This window comes from Rasamsonia byssochlamydoides (assembly GCF_041956645.1).
Source record: "Rasamsonia byssochlamydoides strain NRRL 3658 unplaced genomic scaffold VTN77scaffold_132, whole genome shotgun sequence".
In the NCBI taxonomy this organism is placed as follows: Eukaryota; Fungi; Ascomycota; class Eurotiomycetes; order Eurotiales; family Trichocomaceae; genus Rasamsonia; species Rasamsonia byssochlamydoides.
In genome coordinates, this window is record NW_027192514.1 from 369 (window position 1) to 20,509 (window position 20,141).

Genomic DNA, 20,141 nt, shown 5'->3' on the forward strand with positions numbered 1-20,141 from the left:
TTAGAGGAGGACTTCTGGTTCTGAGTATAGCATCAGAACGTTAGTATAGGATAGAACAGGGACGCTCGATCGAGAACTCTTATCTTCCCATGAGACAACATCGAATGGAGGTTTTGGATTAAAGACAGGCATCTGTCTGTCTATTTCATAAACCAGAGCCTGCAGATATTCTAGCCTTGTAGTTCTTCAGTAAACACATGCTCCGTGCTTCGTATAAACAAGATCCATCTGACTGTAGTCCAGGACAATATTTAAACCGCACCAAAGCCAGACCAGTCTTCCCTCCAAATGTATGGACATGCTTGACTGCTCCATGCAGCTTGACGCCGAAACCAAATCCCAATCCTTTCCCTCGGGTATTGATGCAATCGTAAACGCCTTTGTACCGACACCTCACTGGATCCTATACAACTGTGTTAGTCCGGAAGACAGACATCGCTGGACTGACTACGTACCGCTCAATGAGATGGACGCCAGATGCAGTCTCCACAATCCCGCTCAACTGCCCAGGCTGAAGAGCGAAGGCAGCTTCTTCAAATTCCTTTTGCATCTCGCCTCGTCCAAAGAAGCCACTGCACCAAGTCAGCCGTAGTTCCCGAAAGTAATATTTTTCTTGCGTCCACATACAGATCACCCTTCTTTCGGGCGCTGCTGCAGTCTGATTCTGAGATGGCGATATCACCCAAGGTAGCCTCTCCTGACCTGATACGGCGTTCGTGGCCGCGAAGAATCTCGATGGCCTCTTCTTTCGTCCTCGTGATCTCCGCTTCTCGCCAACTGCTCGGTCGACGGCTGTCTCTGTGCTTGATGAGCAGGTGGCTGCATCGGATCTTGCCTTCCGCACCCAAGCCGGCGTGATCATGACGAGGAGCCACGGGGCCGCTGTGATATTGCGCCATGTAGACCTTCAGTTTTTCGGTGTCGGTGCCTGCAGGGGGTTCCCAACGCGATTCCTTGGTCATGGGGTTGAAGTAGTAGGGAAGATTTTTGGAGTTCGAATGACGAACTTCCCACCCAAAGGGAAGACCTGTTTCAGCCTGGTATCTGGGTCAGCTGCCATGGAGAACGACATGATCATTCACGAATGACACGATCTGAATATTCAGCTTGCAAGCAATCAGACTAGAAGCGGAGATCATACCATGACGACAACAAAGCAGTGAACCACCCAAGAATACAATCACTAATAACTGATTCACAGAAAAGAAAATAAAAATCAGCACCACAAACTTCTTTCTGGTATCTAGTTAACTGTATCCAAATCTACAGGAGGTACAGTGTTGTTGCAATAGATGTGATGTCTTTTGTTTCTGCGAACTGCGGGGAGCATTGCAGACGGCGGAGCCGTTGCCGGGACGCTACTCTGGATAAGGCTGACGCTTGGCCCCAAACAGACTAGCGTGATCGGCCACGCTTCTTCAGACTTCGACGCCGCCTGCCAGCTCGCCTCTTAATCAGCCCGCCACCAGCTTCTCTCTCGTTATCTCAACCTGCAACTCTATGCTTTTGATTAGATATTAAATCCACCTGCAGAACCCGCAGAACCACCTCTGAACTTGCTATCTCGAAAAAATCTATCGACGTCTAATATGTCTGCCAGTCCTGCTGCCTCTTCTTCTGCGGGCGACGTCAAGCCCAGCGTCGACCAGATTCACTTTAAATTCTGTCGAGAATGGTGAGTATAGATCACTTATTTATTTGCTGCTGCGATGATTTGGCTGACAGGAAATTCCAGTTCCAACCTTTTATACCCCAAAGAAGATCGCGTTAATAACCGACTGATGTTCACCTGCCGGACCTGCCATGTCTCCGAGCCCGCCACCTCGCCGTGTGTCTACCAGAACAAGCTCAACCTCCAAGTGGGAGACACTGCCGGTGTCACTCAGGATGTGGGATCCGATCCTACGGTTGGTCTCCCGGAGTTTTGCACCTATTGTGGTGAAGAAATCGCGTGTTCTGACTGCGGAATGCGCGCCGACGGACCCTTCGTGGATGATCTTTCTCCTCTTTCTCCTGTACATGAGGATGAGGATGCGGAGGACGTCATACCGGAATAATTGATTTTAAAGGACTCTTGATTATTTTCATGACTAACATGCTCTCTATCATGACAGCTACCGCGAGCGAACAAACTATGTCCGAGCTGCGGTGAGAACGAAGCTGTGTTTTTCCAATCTCAACAGCGGTCGGCTGAAACGGGGATGGTACGTTACCACTTTCCTTTCATTTGAGAAAGCTGAATGGGTTCTAATTGTGTTAGAAACTCTACTACGTGTGTTGCACTTGCGGTAATGTCTTCACGTGATAGCGACCGTGCCTGTCTCTCAATTCTCGATACCCAGTACAGTACATATACTTGTTTTCGATTCGGAGTTATGGTGCTATTTTGGATAATGGTGATCAAGATGCATTGTGTGTCGGGTCTGGATAAAAGAATTTCTTGTTCTTGTTGATAGCATGGTACTTTTACAAAGCTTGAACAGAGATAATTAATTATTTCCTTTATGCCATTGATTCGTACTATTTTACACGTGCATTGGTGCGAGAGACAAAATCTTGGACCATTGCTTTCCCCGTAATTCTGCGCCGACAACTCCTGCTGGAAATTAGTTTCCGAACCCGAAATGCAACCCGTAGACTGACCGTTTAATCTCGTTCCGATGGGGTCCCCCGACTTGTTGATCAGAACACAGGCATTGTCATCAAACTTGACAACGCTTCCATCCGGCCGTTGGATTTCTTTCTTTGCTCGGACGACGACCGCATGACGGATGTCTCCCCGACGGACCTTGTTGGCAATACCGCTGTTGGTGGAGTTCTCGGGGCCAAAGTTGCGCTGCTTCTGAACGACGACGACAATCCGGTCACCTAAAACGTCATTTATTTCCCTTAAGCAAGAGAAGATCGACAGAAAAGCAAGGGCAGCGCGCACGTACCGACCGTCGCGGGAGTCTTCTTCTTCAGGACGTTCACGCATTCGACAACGGCGGCACCGGAGTTGTCGATGCAATTAAGCATCGTCTGGACCAACACCCGTCAGCTCGCACCACTTGATCATAGGAACTTGCAGCCTGACATACCTTTAGTTGGATCATCGTGACTGCATGACGTGGTAGACTGCACTGCACCTGAATTGATAGATTGATGGATGCCGGCCAAAGATTTGACTGGCGTCGGGACTCCGATCGGATGGGGTTTCGCCGACGCCCGACCCCGGACACAGCAAACAAAGCCAAACGACATTCGTCCATTCATCTCGACGGCGCGGCGCGGCGCAGCTCGGCTTAGGAGTTCCATATGGATCGATCGATGCATCAATTCCCCGTCTCCTTTTGTGGTCTGCGTTGCATATAGTCCTCCGTGCTGTTCCTGCGCATCCACGGCCCCTGGTCACAAGCTGAACCCTTTTCCCAGCCCCAGCCCCGTGCTCCTAGCGCTGACGGGGCTTGTTTGCTATTTTGGAGACATCGCCCTGTTTTCGCTGTACGCGACAGTCCCTCATGACGGTCGCATTGACTATTGATTTCACTATGCGACTGGCCTTTCAGTCACCGCACGTTTGGATTTTTTACTGATCTATCCTGCTCGTGTTGGACTCCACTCTTTTGGTCCTTCTCTATTCCGATCGCTCATTTTGTTTGAGGTTCTTTGAATTGTTGGAATAGAATTGTTTGAGCTGCCAGTTTGGAGTATTGTGACGTCCTTCCTATTTCCACCGGCTGATTGCAGTCATGCCGCCCTCCAGAGCCAAATCCACTCCGTCCGCCGAGCGGCGGGAACGCCTTACGCTGGCCAAATTGGCGAGTTATGACGATGTTGCGACAGATGCGCTCATCGATCGCGTTCGTTTCCTCCTGTCCCTTAATTGATTGCAGTTGCTGACCCCTTCTCAGGCCTACTTCTGGACCAAGACTCGCAAGAACAGGACCAAGTTTGCTGCTGCGAGAGGCATTCGCGAAGACGACGTAGCACGCATCCTTCTCCACGATGTGATTGTCGCAAAGGACATCGCCAAGGCGGAGAAGGAGTTGCTTGCCCTGCCAGGCCTGGCTAAATATGTCTCGAGGCTGCCGAACGACCGGGAGAAGGAGTGGTTCCGACGGCACCTGCGCAAGTACATCCAGATCTATCTGCCCGAATGCCCGTTCGAAATCACGACCACCAACCGGTACACGATCACCGTCCAGGAGGCGGCTGTGTCGGCCCGAAAGTTTATCAAAAAGGGCGAAGAAATCAAGTACCTCAGCGGGACGCTTGTCGCCATGACGCGCGAAGAAGAGCAGGATTTGGATCTGGCCCGGAAAGACTTCAGCATCGTCATGTCGAGCAGGAAGAAAACGCCGTCGCTGTTCCTAGGGCCAGCTCGCTTTGCCAACCACGACTGTGACGCCAATGGGAAACTGGTGACCCGCGGAAATGAGGGTATGCAGGTGGTCGCTATCCGAGACATTCACGTGGGCGAGGAAATCACCGTCTCGTACGGCGACGACTACTTTGGCATTGACAATTGTGAATGTCTCTGCGAGACATGCGAGCGCGCTGTCCGCAATGGGTGGTCTCCGGCAGTCAATTCTGCACCGCAGAGCAATGCATCCACCACGGATGAGTCTCGCCCGTCGTCACCTCGCGGAAAGAGGAAATTTGGCTCAGACAACGAGTCGGAGCAAGCTACTGTTTTAACACCGCGTAAGAAAGGGAAATTTCAACGGCAGAGTTCCAAGCTGCGAGAGGAGATTCGGCTTGAGGTGACCGAATCTATCGAGCAGTCTTCTTTCCTCTCGACGTTGGATAACTCTCTGTCCAATCTCGTCGAGCAGACTGAAACCAAGCCAAGCACAGACACGCCAGAGGGAGTCGATGCCACGGGTCCTTCAGGACCAGGTTCTTCTACAGACCATAATTCCCCTCGTTCTTCCATGGGCGATGACGGTCATCAGTCAACCGCCGCTACATCGGTGTGTGACATGGGGGTCAAGATCAAAACCGAGTCGACGGACTCGACGGTTGAATCGCCCGCAGCAGACAGTCAGCGTGCGTCTACAGGTCAGCCAGTTTCCGAGCCGTGTGCGGACGGCAGCCAAAGCAGTGAACTTTCAGAGTTATCTAATTCGTGGGAATTAGATGACCAACTCGAGACAGTAGTCAAGAAGACGAAAAAGCCCCGCCGCAAGCGCCATATCGTCCCATCGGTTGAAGACGTCTCACCCGGTGTTCGCGTGCCAGGCGACTACACGAAGACGCCCAAGCTTCTCGCACAGCGGTACGACCGGTGGGTCGACTGCCAGACCTGCGGATCATGGTTCCTGCAGGAAAACGCCTATCTCACGCGCAAGGAATGCCCCCGCTGCGAGCGCCATTCGAAGCTGTACGGATACCGCTGGCCCAAGACGGACAAGGAGGGTCCCCACGATGATGAGGAGAGAGTGATGGACCACCGCACGGTGCATCGCTTCCTGCACCCCGAGGAAGAGGCCAAGATCGACCGCAAGAGCCGCGGCGTCAGTTTCGGCGTCACTCCGACGCCGGAGTTGTCGGCTGATACGAGGAGTGAGACTGAGCCTAGCGAGCCTGATGAACGGCGCAGCACGAGGGCTAGCAGACGGCTGAATAGGGAGTTGCGGAAGACGATGTAGGAAGATTTCCTCTGACGGAGTCGTGCAGTTTTTCGTTTTGATATTTCTTCTTAGGCTTTTATTCGGCGACAGGTATTGCATGTATGTAGGTATGTACTGTATTTCTTAGGAGGTAGTTGGAGTTAGGACTTGATTTGGTTTCGTTTACGGATGTACTACTACTATTACCACTGCATGTAGTGGTTATTGTTTTGTGTTGTGCATTATCTTTTTGTTTGTTGGAGCTGTCAGCTGTCATAGCTGCTTTTTTTTTGTGGAGTTTGGGCTGTTTTCCTTATCTTTTCCTTTTCTTCTCTTTTTGCCTTTTTTTTTTGACTCCTTTTTTTTGTTTTCTCGGCCTGTAATTTCTAATTTAATATCCAATGTCAACGTCAACGTCCAACGTCTCCATGTCGCATTCGCATTTGCATTATGTTTCCGTCTTGTATACTGTTCATTTAAATACGACAGCCAGCCAGCCAGACAGACAGACAGCATTGAAAGAAAAGCAAGCAACTGCAACTGCATTAGCATCAGCATCATGCGTCATCTTTCAAACGCAGATAAGATATGAACTCGAGCGAAAGTTCTAAAAGTTCCATCCATCCATGTCATGCCATGTCATGATCTTCTAGGACTCAGAACGGACGCAGCTCAGCTCAGCTCAGCTCAGTCAGTCAGTCAAAAGGAATTAATTCTTTTCTTCTCTTCTTCTCCCCTGCCAGCAAGACTATATATATATAGTACCTGCGAGAAAATCATATGATCTCATTGCATGGTATTATGCTCGTAATATCGTCCATCGTCCATTCTATACGTGTAGGTAGCTATGTCTGCAGTGTGTATGGATTCACCAATCTAGAATAGAATTCTAGATAACATACGATGATGGCCATTAACAATCAGCATATGGATGATTGATAAAAAAAAAGACATTTTGACCACGACACGACTAATGTGCAACCTTTAGTGGCGAAAACTGATACCCGGTATATACTGTACCATTGGGGCTACTTACGCGGCCTTTGAATCAGGGATTGATTTCAAGATACACATGCCAGTCTATTATTTTACATTGACCTGAGATAGATAGTATTGATTGATCTTCAGATTTTGATATGTAATGCTTCATATAAAGAACCAACGAACCCATCTTGGAAGCTATTTAATAATGTGTAAGGAAATCTAGATATCTCATTTGGCTCCAAAAATCATGTCATGTACTGTAGTCAAAGTCTGACCTATTCAGCTGTCAACAATCTACGGGTCCGACCCGCCAGGTATGTACCTCGACTGATTCGTCATTTCCTTCTTTTCCCTTCTCCTCTCTTCCTTTAGTCTATCTCAGTCTTTTTGACTGCTCTCCTCCATCTGTAATGGCCAGCTGCTCCAGTCGTCCCGCCAATCGCGACTGTCGGGTTTTGGAGGCCAGATTCGCTGGAAAATCTGGGAGAGTTTTTCACGCTGCCACGTACTCTGTTTGTTCGGCATCTTGGCCTCTTCGCGTTGTCTTTTTTTCTCGTCGCGATCTTCTCTTGCTTGTTTGTCGAGCTCGACGACCTCAACGTCGCTGCTGCTGTGATACGCGTTCTTGGTGATCCAGAACGATCGCGACATGTGCTCTGCTCTGGTTGATAATCCCGATGGAATGAAATAACCAAGACTGAAAAGACCGCTGTCCTTCGGGATAATTCGCAGAGATGAGAGACAGCCGCTCGACTGATTGGCAGAAATTAAATCCCAGATCGACCGGGCCAGCTTCTCGTCCACAGCCCCGTTGATGAGAGCATCCCGGATGTGGAAATTGTACAAGGTTGGCTGGGCTTTCGCATCGTAGGGCTGTCTCTCAAACTCGTCGAGCTCCTCGCCACATTCGTCTGGGCTGGGCAACTGTGGCTGCCACGTATCACTGCAGTAGATATGGAGGAACATCTTCTTCAGCGATGGAAACTTCCCCAGCGCTTTGTAGGTCTGCGTTTCGTGGTAGTCGCCTTTGGATCGTTTGATCTCCAGGTGCAGCTCCTCCAGCAGAGGACAGCATTCCCCAAACCGGGCAATGTCGGCGGGGGCCAGAACCATGAACTCTGTATATGGGTAGAAATTGAGCATCAATTCTCGCAAGGCGCATCCGTGTCTCTCAAGAACCTTGCCCACCAAAGACGCGTCCAGTTCGCCATGGAGCCGCAAAGTCTTCAACGGATTGAGACTCTCAAAGAACATTTCCGTCGCAAGTAGGAAGTCGTCGTCATGCTGCAGAGGCTCCAGGTGTAAAGACAGCCTCTCCAGGGACCCGAATGGAGCCATGGTTGCGGCTTTCATCAACACACTCGGCGTCCGAGCACAGCCGAAGGCGAAGGCCTGCAGTCTCGATAGATCTGCATACCGACCCAATTCCTCCAGGGTCTTCTCTGTGGTAACCATTCTCTTGGAAAAAGAGAGGGATGTCAGCCTTCCTATCCGGTGCGTCTCCACGGGAGGAACGAAGTCCTGCCACGCCTGTCTGCGGGTGCGGGGAAGTCTGCGTAGATAGGGGGGAGGGGGGATGCTTATGCAGTGCTGCAATTTGACATGTTTGAGATTCGGGGCAATCGCAACCGCCCGGAGGACTGCCTCCACGTTGTAGTCCACATCCCAGTTCGAATCGCGCCGGATGTGGCGGACGCGCAGAGAGTGGAGACAGGGCGAGCTGATCAGTTCGGTCTCGTACGGGTCTGTCACGGGCCATCGCAAACTGCGGAAGCGAAAGGTGTGCAGGTTGAGCCGGCAGCCTGGATGGTACTGGTGAAGCGCCTGGAGCAGACAGGGAGGGAATTGGTTGACGCAGGCGTAGTTCAGCTCGGTCAAGTGCTTCAGCCGGGAGATCAGCGAGGCAAGCGGTTCCCATGCGCGTGACACCTCTGTGGGTTTATCCTCCACTTCGTCGGTCGTGAACATATCATCATAATAGGGCTCCAAGTCGTCGAGGTGGTGAGAGACATCACTGTCCTCGATAGTCGTTCTCTTCACCAGCTGCTCCGTCACGCTTGCTCCTAAGCGAGGTATCTTCCCCGTTACGGTCAGTTGCCGCGCATGGGTGAGGTATTTTTGCCGGAGAGGCTGTTTCATCAGCTTGCTGACGACCCGATGAAGCCTTTCTCGGCTGGAGACGTGGAGAGTGAGGGTACGATAGAGGAATGGCACTGCTGCATGGTAGAAGATGCTGTTCACCAGAGAGAGAGCATGTAGACTTTGCGTCGAAGTTTCCCAAATCTACAAGTGTCAGTGTGTGTCAATCCTCCACATGCATGGCAACGTACCAGGCCACAAAGCTCGTGCAAGAGTTCAGATGGCAAGCGATCCATTCTGACGCCAATGAACCAGACAGTGTGTGTAAGAAGAGAGCGATGAGACAAGTCTAGGAGAAGTTGATTTTCAATATCTTCCTTCCACCAATTGTTTTGAGAGAGGTGAGAAGAGAAGTCAGGCTGCTATAAGTTGTGGGGCAATGTGTCACTGCCTAGGAGTCCTAGGCAGTAGCCATGTTGATTTTTGGGTGAAAACCAACCTGTTTTCTCATTTTCTTCATCTTTTCTAATCATCATTGTTTCTTCATATTATACTAGGCGTCCTAGTTAGTCAGGACTCTATCCCATCCCTACTACCTGTCGCTTGCTGTACTTTTTCGACATTGAACGTCGCATTAATATTAATATTGAGCACTTACATATCTACTTGTCTGACTTGACGAAATGGATGCAAGTGAGCCACTGCAACGAGTTTTTATAGTGAAGAAAGACTGGAGACCTCCAGCTGAAGAGACCCGATTCAGCTGGGTGATATTGATTCTGTATTATGATCTACTGGTAGGACTTCCACTGCGAAGTTTCTCTCAAATCCCCCCGAAAAGAAAAATCTCCTCGACTCAAATCGAGTCCTCCTGTTAACAGCCTTCTAACAATCCCAATGGCAATCCATTTGACGATCCTGCGTACTGGATATCAGCTTGAATCACCTGCGGTAGCACAAATGAGAACTTACCGGATCATTCTTCGGAATAAAGCCCCCATTACCCCAGTCACCAACGCTGCAGTAAGGAAGATGGCTTTCATCTGTATCATCACTGGTCCACGTGGTCGAACCGGCTGTGATATTCACATAGTACTCCCAACTGCCATAGAGTCCTGGCGGACCCTCATCGCGCTTCTTCTTCTTCTTCTTAACAGTAACATCAAAATCGTAAAGAGCTGGAAACATCACTTCAAGAGGGTAGCGGAGTCCTCCCAGATACTCCTTCGGAATGGTCACATTCTCATTCCATTTGATTTTAGCCGTGGTGTAGTTCAATTGGTTGTCCCCCCCGTCAGTGACATTTAGCAGGACCCATACAGAAGTGGTGTCTGAATGTGCATAATCATGAATATGCACATTGCAGGTCCCTGTTTGGTAGGGAACATGAGTGGCAATTGCCATATCAGTTCCCACAATGGTGCTGTGCCCTCTTTTATAACCAGTAGGTTTCTGATACAGACTGCCCTTCCCTCCGCATTGAAGGAAAAGAAAGCTCAATCTGCAATTCGACATAGCTTGAGATTATGGATCAAGAACCTTTCTAAGAATTATATCTTTTTTTTATTTTGGTCTACTGATCTTATTCTTATACATAGGATACCATTCAAATCCTTGACTAGTTCCCTATAATCCATGATATCACCTGAGTTCACAATTGCGTCCTGTCATTTTACCCCCCAATTTCCTATATTCCTTCCGTTCAAGTCATCTCCAGTAGCTGATTGTTTTGGACTCGTGATGCTTTGTGTACCTTCGCAGTTTCCCCAGAATCAAGCTATATCGTCGATGCCTCCTTCCTTCTCTGACCTGGCCTGTAGATAAATTCTCAATTCCCCCAGAAAACATTTCCGTAAACAATCCCCGTTCATCATTTCACAAAAGCTTTTCTTATGCCCCAATATCAATACAGCCCTTCGAACTATCTCAGCTGAACCAGGGTTAACAATGCATTCTTTACTTCTTCCATTCTCCCTTCTCGTGGTGGCTGCCACCGCTCTTGCAGCCCCATCCGCAGCCAATGCTCATCAAAGCGACGAATGGGCTGACGAAGTCCCAGACGAATTCGCAGACGAAGAGACTGGCAAATGGGAAGCATGCGAAGCCCATTTGAATGGTCAATTGCCGTACTATGTTCCTCCAACCTTTCATTATTCTGGCACCGTTCGTCGATACTACGTAGCGGCGGAAATCGAGACGTGGGATTATGCTCCGTCAGGTATGAGTCCTCCTGCTTTCCTCAGACCTAGTTACTGATCTGTCTAGGCTGGGACAACTGGCTCGGTGTCCCAATGGAGGAGTCCTTCCGGGCCCAGACATATGGATACATCCACAATAACACCAGCATCGGAACCAAATACGACAAGGCCCTGTACAGGGGATACACGGACCACACGTTCACGGAGAGAACGGAACAGCCTGACTGGCTTGGGTTTCAGGGGCCGATCCTCCGCGCTGAACTCGGCGACATGATAGAGGTTAGTCTGTTTCACCCTGGTTTTCCTTTCCGTATGCTGAATTTTAAAGATCATGTTCGTCAACAAGATGGAACATTTCTTTTCGGGCATGCACTCGATGGGACTGTTCTATACCAAGGAATCCGAAGGCGCCATATACTGGAATGGGACTAATAGCGTTGCTCTCGGCCAAGCTGTGCCCCCAGGAGAATGCTTCGTCTATAAATGGTGCGGAGAGATCTACCCCCAAGTTCCCGGGTCTTTCTGGCTGACGAGATGACGACAGGCTCGTCACAAATGCCTCTGCTCCGGGCCACGGCTTCGACAGCAGGATCTTTTCCTACCACCCCTACGTCAGCATGTATCAAGACCAGGACGCCGGCTCCTACGGGCCCGTGATCGTCTACAATCCGGGCAAGATGGAGTCCGTGATGAAGCAGAACCGTGAATTCGTCGTCCTCTACGCCGACAACCAGGAGTGGAATTCGTTCCTTGCCCTGCACAACGTCCGCAAGTACCTCCCCGCGGCGCAAGTTGCGAACTTGTCGGACCAGTATCCACACGTGTCGCGTGGGCTCGGCAACCAGAGTATTTGGTATCCGCAATTTATCAATAATCCAAAGACCAATGTCACGAGTCAAATGGCGGCCAATTTCTTTCCTGTAATTATGCCCCCTCTTATTGACTTGAATAATGGCAACTGACATGCGATTCTGCAGTTGAATGGCTATATTTACGCCAACAACCCGCCGTTCGAAATGTGTGTCAACGACAACGTCATCTGGTACCTTTATAACATGGGCTTCGACACACACATCTTCCACCTGCACGGTGATAATGCCTACGACCCTGTCACCGGGGTCTGGTCGGCCACTGTCCCGCTGGACCCGGGCCAGATGGTCACCCGGACGATGATTGCAGCTAACCCCGGTTGGTGGTACTTGATTTGCCATTTTACCACGCATCTGGACAAAGGAATGGAGGCGAACTATATCGTATATGGTGGGCCCTATGGGGAGTGTCCTCTTGAGCCGTTGGAGAAGGCCAACCCGTTAGAAGAGGCCTAGCCGCGTCGCTGCTGCCATGATTCTCGGCTGCTGACTCGACTGTTCTAGATACCTAAGATATCCTCAGATAGTATCCTCTAGTCCATACTACCAATGCACCTCGTTCATCACCTTAGCTCTTTGCTGGCGTAAACGTATCTTCTCCACTCAATATTCACTATAGTCAGGCCCTCATTGTGCAACATCATTCCTTGGAATTTAGTGTTGGTTGAATATGACAGAGCAAGAGGTACTGGGAAGATTAGGATTCTATACACGACTGTACCGGTAGACAGAAGACTGATGGAACTTCCGCTGTTCCTGCTTTAGCCGCTCTTTTCTTTCTTTTGTTTTCACTTGTTACTGGCGAATCCAATCAGGTGTTCGATATGCTGGGTATACAGCCGACAACGATAGTGTGGACGGTGATAGACCGTCAGCGAATTCTCTCCAATGAATAATATCTCATAATTTGAGATATTTTTTTTTGCTCGGTATCTCTGGTGATGTGCTTCTCCGTTGTTCTAGAGAAGATACTTCAGAACTATAATAATCAAGCCATAAGGCCAACATGGACGAGGACTTGATAGATATTCTAAACCTAAATTAGGTAACTCCGCACGATGGAAGCGCTATGGAGATCCGGAACAGACTTCCAACCCGCTTTGAACAGAGGGTCCTTGGTCTGTAGTTGTCACGTGCCTCTTAGTAGCTGCTACTTCTGATATCGATAGAACAAATACAAGACCTTGAAATGACTCCAATTTCAGTTTCCACCTCCTTATCGTCATCATTATTTGCCTAGGAATCGGATAGAATCCTAACAGTGGTGGACTAGCGTCATCTTGGTGGATCATCAGGGCAAACCACGACTCTCTCTTGTGCAGAGTTATTCCGTACGCCTTATTATTACTCCGTACTCCGCACGTGTCTATCGGTAGGGATTTCGGCAACTGTCCCGGACTGAGTTACCCCGAGGGCTGGCCACCTTGGTCCTTGCTCCACATCACATAAGAGATCCTGGGGTAAATCCGGGGAGCAGTCCGGAGGTCAGTCCGGAGCCCCAAGTTGAACCAACCAGTGATTAACCAGCACAACGATGGAGTCTAGTATGGATTCTGATCTCGGCAAAAGTCCGAAATGGTATCTGCTAGCTGCCCAGGTAGGGCACATAATATTTCTGGAGGCGTGACCCTCAGTTTCGCCCTCTTTTTTCACCCTCCCTGACGTTATTGTTCACGAGCAGCTCAGATGGAGGCGAATAACCCAAAAGAAGATGTCGAATACGTTGAAGACAATCTGCCAACGGCGGACGTGGAAGCAGATATCTTCCGTCGTAAGTATATCCCTAATCAATTTCATATATATCTAGCTTGGGGACAACCACTCATGCAACTCTTTTATTTCTTCCAGCGGAATCTGCATTCGCCAAGTACATCCCCGGTGGCTACTCGCCCTCGCGATGCCTGCGCCTGCGCGGTCGGGCCATGACATACGCCATCTTCGCCTTTGCCGGATGCGCCATCACGTTCTTCGGCTATGATACCGCCGTCATGAGCCAGGTCAACAACAACCCGGATTATCAACTGCGCATGGGCGTGGCTAGTGGGAGTGCGCGCGATGCTGCTGCCATTGGGGGGTTGGTCAGTTTGTGGTTTGGGGGGTTCGCGATTGGTATGTATCCAGCAATCAGATCATTTTATTTGCCTGTGTGATCAGTAGCGTAGCTTATCTCTGGAAAAGGTGCTCTTCTCGTTGGCTACACAGCAGACGCAATTGGCCGTTTAAAGACGGTTCAAATTGGCTGTATCTGGGGAATCCTGGGAGCTGCCCTCTTGGCTTCTGCGCAGAACATCGCTTGGCTCGCGTTTGCGCGTGTCATCAGCGGGATTGGATGTGGATATCTGAATACGACCGTTCCGGTTTGGACGTCTGAGCTCGCTGATCCACACCTTCGAGGCGCTTTTGTTGCTGTTCAGTTCACGCTGGCGATGACGGGGTCTGCAATGTGAGCACATATATAATACAGTCTCTCTAGCAAGGCTCCTGCTGACTGCGTTTAAGTGTCTACTGGATGGAATTCGCCTGCGTCAAAACCCGCAGCGAATCCTTTGCCTGGCGCTTCCCCCTCGGCTTCCAGATTATCTTCCTCCTCATCATCCTCGCCGCCGCGCCCTTCTACCCCGAATCTCCTCGCTACCTGGCCAAGACGGGCAATCTGCGAGAGGCTCGTGCCGTGCTGGAGCGATGCCGCGTTGATGCTAGCACCGAGCCCATCGACCGCGAGATGGAGGAAATCCTGTTCGCGATCAAGGCAGAAGCGTCGTCGACGTCGGCCAGTTTCTACAGCATGCTCTTCCAGAAGGATAAGCTGCATACCCGTCGGAGGGTGCTGCTCGGCGCGGGCGTCCAGATCATGCAGAAATGCACGGGGATCGACTTCATCAGCGTCTACGCGCCCAATATGTTTGCTCTGTCAGGCTTCACGGGCGACAAGCCTGCACTGCTCGCGGGCGGGAACTGGTTCGGATACATCGCCAGTCTGGCGCTCTCGATCTATCTGTGTGACCATGTCGGGCGGCGGAAGATGATGCTCATCGGGTGTTCGCTGATGGGGATCGTGTTGATTGTTGGGGGCGTCTTGTCCCATGAGACGCTTGCCAACACCGCCAGTAACCCTGCCAAGGCTAGTAGCTATGGGGCGGGCGTTGCTGCCATTTTGTACATCTATACTTTTATCTACGGCAGTACGTGGCTGACGACGTGGTAAGTTGGCCACTCTGGTGTCCTTGACCTTTACCTTGCTTTTTCTCTTCTGACGACTTCCAGCTGGGTCTATCCCACCGAAGTCTTCCCCCTAGCCAGCCGCAGCAAAGGCGCCGCGCTGGCCACCATCGCCTTCTCCCTCGCCGGCGGCACCATCAACGAGATCATCCCGTACCTGATCGACGCCATCGGCTTCTGGGTGTTTATCCTGTTTGCGTTGGTGAATTTGGCGATGCTGGTGCCGATATCGCTGTTCTATGTCGGTGAGTTTGCAGCAGGCACCCGAGTGTCTGGGAGACTGAATGAATATGTACTAATGGGATGTCTATGAACTAGAAACTGCAAATCGACACCTGGAGCAATTGGATATCCTCTTCTCGAGCAAGAGCTGCCTTGCGTGGAAAGCGGAGAGGGAGTTTCGAGAGAAGACGAGTGGTGGCGTGGAGAGTTTGGCTGGGGAGAAGGAAGGGTTGGCCGTATGAAGTGGATGAAATGTACGAAGTGCGCGCTATGAAAGTGACAGTATTCTACCAGAAAGGAATCCCTGCCAGGATGTAATGAATATCTAGAATGAAGACATAATGTCGACCGATCGATCGATCGACCAATCAACTGTTAGACATGAATTTTAGAATTGATGTCGCGTAGCTGTGCTTGAGTTATGTATCTACCCTACCCTACCCTACCTATGTTATTTATGTTATTTAAAGGGAAGCGTTGGTCCTGAAATCTAGATAACAGTACCTTAGGTAGTTAGGGTTTCGCTCCGTTTCCCTTTCCGTCCTTGTTCCGCAGCCGGCTCTACTCCGCAATCCACTCACCACAATTGTACCGCGCAGTTAACTATATGACTGCCTAGGTATAAAACTGTAAAATAAAATAAAAATGAAAAATGAAACAAGTATTAGAAGCATATCTGATATGCTACCTTTTTTTTCTCATCCAAGTAAACCTAACTTATCTTATTATCTGCGAGTTTTCTTCTTTAGAAAACATATACAAGCCTTATTATAGTAGGGCTTGCTCCACTTGTTTCTCGTGTTTGTGCTTAGAGCAAAATATTATTTATTATTTTAGGGGAGAAAAAGAACATGCCTTCAGCTGAGTAGGGGGCCTTTGACCCCCTAGCTTTAATAATTATTTTTTTCTTGTCTTTTTTTTTAGCTTCCAAGGCATATATATTACTTTGAATTCTTCTATGGATTTGCTTTCTCTCTGTCTCTCTCTCTTAGTATTATTATGATTTTTTTTTCCTTTTTCAAATAAGTCTCTTTTTAGTAAGAAGATCCTACTACGTATTAATACTTATTTATTTGTCCCTAACCAATGGTATATGCACATACCTACCTATTTCTTAACCTAGCCCTTATTCTTAATCCTTATTTCTTTCTTATTTACTTGGACTAAGTTTAACCTAATAGTTCTTTTAATATATCCTCAGGATTAATTATCCTTAGGATTTATATCTATACTAGATAATTTATAGTCGATTTATAAGTGTTGATTTTTTTTTTAAAAAAAAAAAAGGAATAGAAAAATTAAGTTAGTTCTTAAAGTTGATTATATCCCAAATAACAATGAACAGGTTAAGATAAGAAGGTTGGGAAGGTATTAATACATAGGTCAAGACGAAAGACTCTTTGCATCTGTATTGACAGGCATGCAAAGGCGTGTCCGACCAAGGAATGAGTCTTCTGATCTAATACCTAACTCAGATGGCGTTGTTCCTGCCATGTAACTCTGTCTGTTACATCCCTGTCTGCCAAAGAGCTCTGTGAGTCAGAAGAGAGTCACGTTTGGTCTACAGTACTCGCTGTCTTCCCGATAAAGACCATGCCATGCCAAGCCGTTTATTCAACAAGAAGACAGACACATCAGATGGACAGATATGAACAAACAAGATGCGACAAAAGTTAATCCTTCCCTCAACACAAGGTGACAAGCGACAACATGCAAGAAGGCGTTCCTCAGGATGACACAGCGGCGCTACCACGCGTCTGCAGCCCAGTACCGCGTGCGGTGTGGATAGTGGTCGGAATCTCCTTTTTCAAACGATATGCCTTCAACGCCATCGCGGCGCCTTTCCGTGAGTCAAGTCGAACATGTACTCATCTAACCATCCTCAGACTGAGCCTTGATAGAGAACTATATCCAAAATTCGTCGCACAACCCCCTTCGACCCGGTGCCCTCGGTCTGGGACAGGCAACAGCGTCCACGCTGGTCAATGTGTTCTATCTGGTGACCTATGCGACGCCGATGCTGGCGGAATCTACCTTGGTCGCTTCAAGACGGTCTTTCTTTCGTACAGGTCTGGCTCCTGGCGCCGGCTCCATACGCAGGAAGGCTAAAGCTGATGCAAGTGTCTATGTGCTGGGAGCGGCGGTCTTATTCATCACCTCCCTTCCCATCATGCTGGAACGAGGAACCGATCTGCCGGGCCTGATCGTCGCCATGCTCATTATCAGCTTCGGGCTAGGCGCCATCAAGCGTCGATCCCTCCTTATGTTGCGGAGCAGTGCTTAACCTCCCTCGATGGAGCCCGGCCCAACGCCGTCAGCGTTGCGGTGCAACTGCCGATCTACATCTTCGAGGGCTTTGGGGAGGTGTTCGCCGTGCCGGCGGTATACAAGTACGCATTCAACAAAGCGCCCAAGAGCATGAAGAGCATGCTCCAGGCGGTCGATGTGCTCTGTGCGGCAGTAGGCAGTCTGATTGCGGTTATCCTGAACCCGACGTACAAAGACCCCAATCTGCTGTATATGTATGTGGGGCTTGCTGTGGCGATGATGGTTGGGATGATCGTGTTTGTCGTGGCATTTAACAGGAAGGATCGAAGGGATCAGGATGAGAAGATCAGTCAGAGGCCAGACGGCGGCGGGGGTGATCATTAGACCGTGGCATTAGGGAAGATAACTCAAGGCAAGACGTTCAATAATTGGAAGATTCGTGAGCAGAGTATCTATTTGTACAAGTTTAAGATAATGTACAGCACATCTACCTGCCTGCCGGACCCAAAGCTTTCCTTCAATCAATCAATCAATCAATCAATCAATCCTGTCTATTGTACATAGAATGTTACACACTCGAATAGTCGATCATTATCCTGTATGCAATAGTGGATATTCCCGAAACGCCGGCCGCACTCTGATTCCGCTCATATATATTACCTAGTAATATACACCGTCGAAGAGAAAATCAAAAAAAAATCAAAGAAAAGAGGAGACGAGGAGACTAGATCAACGCCTGCCCTCTATACATCGCCTCGCGGACTTCGCGGACCACGTCCTTGCGGTCCTTCTTGCCCACCAACACGATGCCGCGGCCACGCTTGCCCATGCGCCCCACCCGGCCCAGCCGGTGGATGAAGTCGATCGTCGTGTGCGGCACATGGTACAGAATCACCGTCTTGACGGGCAGGGTGTCGATGCCTCGCGACCCCAGGTCCGTCGTCACCAGCACTTTCGTGTTGGGCAGCCTCTTCGTCGGCCCCGGCTTGGCCTCTTGTCCCGGCATCTCAAATGGGACGGACGAGTCCTCCAGACGACGCTTCCGCTGCATCTGCATGATCTCTTCCGGAGTAGGCGGTAGCTTCTGTTCCGTAAACTGGGCTAGGATCTCCGCTTGGCGGTCCGCCGAGTCCCGCGAGAACGACACGGCGTCAATCCCCTTGGCGTAGAGGAACTTGGCTACCTCGTCGGCTTCCTCGCGCTCGTTGACAAAGACAATGATCTTCTTCTCGTTCGGACCCATGTACGACGCAAACGGCCCCATAGACTCGCCGTCGCCCGCCTTGCCCAGCGACCAGATGACATCCGCGCATGCCAGGCTCCGGTTGCCTCGATACGGATCTTTGTCGATGTCCACGACGCCAAGCTGGACGCGACGTGGAATCGCATGCAGGTTCGGCGTTGCGAGGCGGCGGATATCGGGATACTTTTTGCGCAGGAGCGAATCGAGGCTGCGCGGGATCGTGGCAGAGCAGAGGATGAGTTGCTTGAGCGATGGCGCCGCCTTGTCGATGATCTCAGTAGTGGTGGGTGAGAACGACCGATCGAAGAGAGAGTCCGCTTCGTCTACGACAAGGTGCGTCACCCGACTCAGCACATACGGATCGGTCTTCGCAATCGAGGCCAGCAGGTGCGGTGTCGATACAAGGATATCGATCCCCTTCGGGTTGAAGACAATGTTGCGGATCTTACGGGCCGAGTCCACCGACGAGATGCGACCCGTGCGCAGTTTGACCGTGTGGGAGAATGCCTTGACTTTGGCACCGACCTGAGCCACCAATTCCGACGTCGGAACCAGAATGATCGCCTTCGGGCGTCCTGCGTTGGTGGTGAGGTTCTCCGAAAGCGGCGGCGGCTCGAGCTCGAAAATCCGTTGACTCAATCTTTTCTTCCTCTCTTCCTCCTCCTCCTTCTTCTTTCGCTCCTCTTCTTCCTTCTCAGCCAGGTCAGCCCGTTTGACCGCATCGATCACCGGGACGAGATATGCGAGCGTCTTTCCCGACCCGGTCTCCGCTGCCAGGAGGTATTGACTGTAGGTCGGCTCCCCCTCCTCTTCCTCCTTCTTCTTTTTGGCTGGCTTTTTCTTGCCGTCCTTCTCCAGTAACGCCGGAATGGCAATGCGCTGCACGGGAGTTGGAGTGACGTCAACGAGGCCGGGAAGCGCCTGGGTAAAGATCGAATCTCGCACAACAGGCAGGAGATCAAACTGGTCGAAACTGGTGATATTCGCAATGCGCTCCTTGATGGCCATCCTCAGGCCGTATCCTATGGGTGCCAACGCAGTCTGCATCTTCAATGCTTTGTAGAGAGGCGACTCTTTCTTCTTCTCCGTCTCCTCCTCTCGCCCGCCCGAAGACCGCTTGATCTCCGCTTTTGACCTGGGCCTGGGCTCGCCACGGATGCGAGCCTCTGTCTGGTTGAGATTCCCCCATGGGCCTTGGTCACTGCGAGCCCGTTTTTCCTTTTTCACATCGGATTTGGCGACATTGGGCGACAGCGTCATCCTGGCGGCCCTTCGACGCAGCCGGGCAGATGACACGGATCGGGAGATCTGCCATGGCGATAGCAGGGTGGGGGGTGCGGGTCGACCGAGAGCCCCTACCCTGCTCTGGCACCAAAGACAGACAGACCTGGAGACGAACATGCTGCCAGGTCACAGGGGACTGTCAAGGCGATAAGGATGCCGTCGTGAACGGGCCAGAAAATAA

General features: G+C 50.4%; 9 protein-coding genes across 9 annotated transcripts; 4 read left to right on the top strand and 5 right to left on the bottom strand.

Annotated features, from left to right (window-relative positions):
* Positions 1–393: 393 nt before the first annotated feature.
* Positions 394–1,144, bottom strand: VTN77DRAFT_1621 (uncharacterized protein; the record flags this gene model as incomplete). The annotated part of the gene is made up of 4 exons (XM_069417373.1): positions 394–403; positions 456–572; positions 628–1,037; positions 1,142–1,144. 4 exons carry the CDS (start codon positions 1,142–1,144, stop codon positions 394–396), a joined length of 540 nt encoding a protein of 179 aa, XP_069272850.1.
* Positions 1,145–1,589: 445 nt separating this feature from the next.
* On the top strand, positions 1,590–2,305 carry VTN77DRAFT_1622 (uncharacterized protein; the record flags this gene model as incomplete). Its single annotated transcript, XM_069417374.1, has 4 exons — positions 1,590–1,675; positions 1,736–1,907; positions 2,115–2,204; positions 2,261–2,305. The coding sequence occupies 4 exons, from the start codon at positions 1,590–1,592 to the stop codon at positions 2,303–2,305; spliced, it is 393 nt and encodes a 130-aa protein (XP_069272851.1).
* Positions 2,306–2,525: 220 nt separating this feature from the next.
* VTN77DRAFT_1623 (mitochondrial 54S ribosomal protein uL14m) lies at positions 2,526–3,095 on the bottom strand (the record flags this gene model as incomplete). Its single annotated transcript, XM_069417375.1, has 4 exons — positions 2,526–2,596; positions 2,644–2,868; positions 2,937–3,021; positions 3,081–3,095. The coding sequence occupies 4 exons, from the start codon at positions 3,093–3,095 to the stop codon at positions 2,526–2,528; spliced, it is 396 nt and encodes a 131-aa protein (XP_069272852.1).
* Positions 3,096–3,731: 636 nt separating this feature from the next.
* On the top strand, positions 3,732–5,633 carry VTN77DRAFT_1624 (uncharacterized protein; the record flags this gene model as incomplete). Its single annotated transcript, XM_069417376.1, has 2 exons — positions 3,732–3,842; positions 3,894–5,633. The coding sequence occupies 2 exons, from the start codon at positions 3,732–3,734 to the stop codon at positions 5,631–5,633; spliced, it is 1,851 nt and encodes a 616-aa protein (XP_069272853.1).
* Positions 5,634–6,956: 1,323 nt separating this feature from the next.
* On the bottom strand, positions 6,957–8,953 carry VTN77DRAFT_1625 (uncharacterized protein; the record flags this gene model as incomplete). The annotated part of the gene is made up of 2 exons (XM_069417377.1): positions 6,957–8,861; positions 8,909–8,953. The coding sequence occupies 2 exons, from the start codon at positions 8,951–8,953 to the stop codon at positions 6,957–6,959; spliced, it is 1,950 nt and encodes a 649-aa protein (XP_069272854.1).
* Positions 8,954–9,542: 589 nt separating this feature from the next.
* Positions 9,543–10,061, bottom strand: VTN77DRAFT_1626 (uncharacterized protein; the record flags this gene model as incomplete). The annotated part of the gene is made up of 2 exons (XM_069417378.1): positions 9,543–9,575; positions 9,630–10,061. 2 exons carry the CDS (start codon positions 10,059–10,061, stop codon positions 9,543–9,545), a joined length of 465 nt encoding a protein of 154 aa, XP_069272855.1.
* A 543-nt stretch (positions 10,062–10,604) lies between these two features.
* VTN77DRAFT_1627 (uncharacterized protein) lies at positions 10,605–12,180 on the top strand (the record flags this gene model as incomplete). The annotated part of the gene is made up of 6 exons (XM_069417379.1): positions 10,605–10,875; positions 10,923–11,134; positions 11,184–11,341; positions 11,400–11,775; positions 11,833–12,043; positions 12,089–12,180. The coding sequence occupies 6 exons, from the start codon at positions 10,605–10,607 to the stop codon at positions 12,178–12,180; spliced, it is 1,320 nt and encodes a 439-aa protein (XP_069272856.1).
* Positions 12,181–13,410: 1,230 nt separating this feature from the next.
* VTN77DRAFT_1628 (uncharacterized protein) lies at positions 13,411–15,407 on the top strand (the record flags this gene model as incomplete). Its single annotated transcript, XM_069417380.1, has 6 exons — positions 13,411–13,495; positions 13,573–13,833; positions 13,903–14,167; positions 14,224–14,925; positions 14,989–15,188; positions 15,262–15,407. The coding sequence occupies 6 exons, from the start codon at positions 13,411–13,413 to the stop codon at positions 15,405–15,407; spliced, it is 1,659 nt and encodes a 552-aa protein (XP_069272857.1).
* Positions 15,408–18,157: 2,750 nt separating this feature from the next.
* On the bottom strand, positions 18,158–20,077 carry VTN77DRAFT_1629 (uncharacterized protein; the record flags this gene model as incomplete). The annotated part of the gene is made up of 1 exon (XM_069417381.1): positions 18,158–20,077. One exon carries the CDS (start codon positions 20,075–20,077, stop codon positions 18,158–18,160), a length of 1,920 nt encoding a protein of 639 aa, XP_069272858.1.
* Positions 20,078–20,141: the final 64 nt, after the last annotated feature.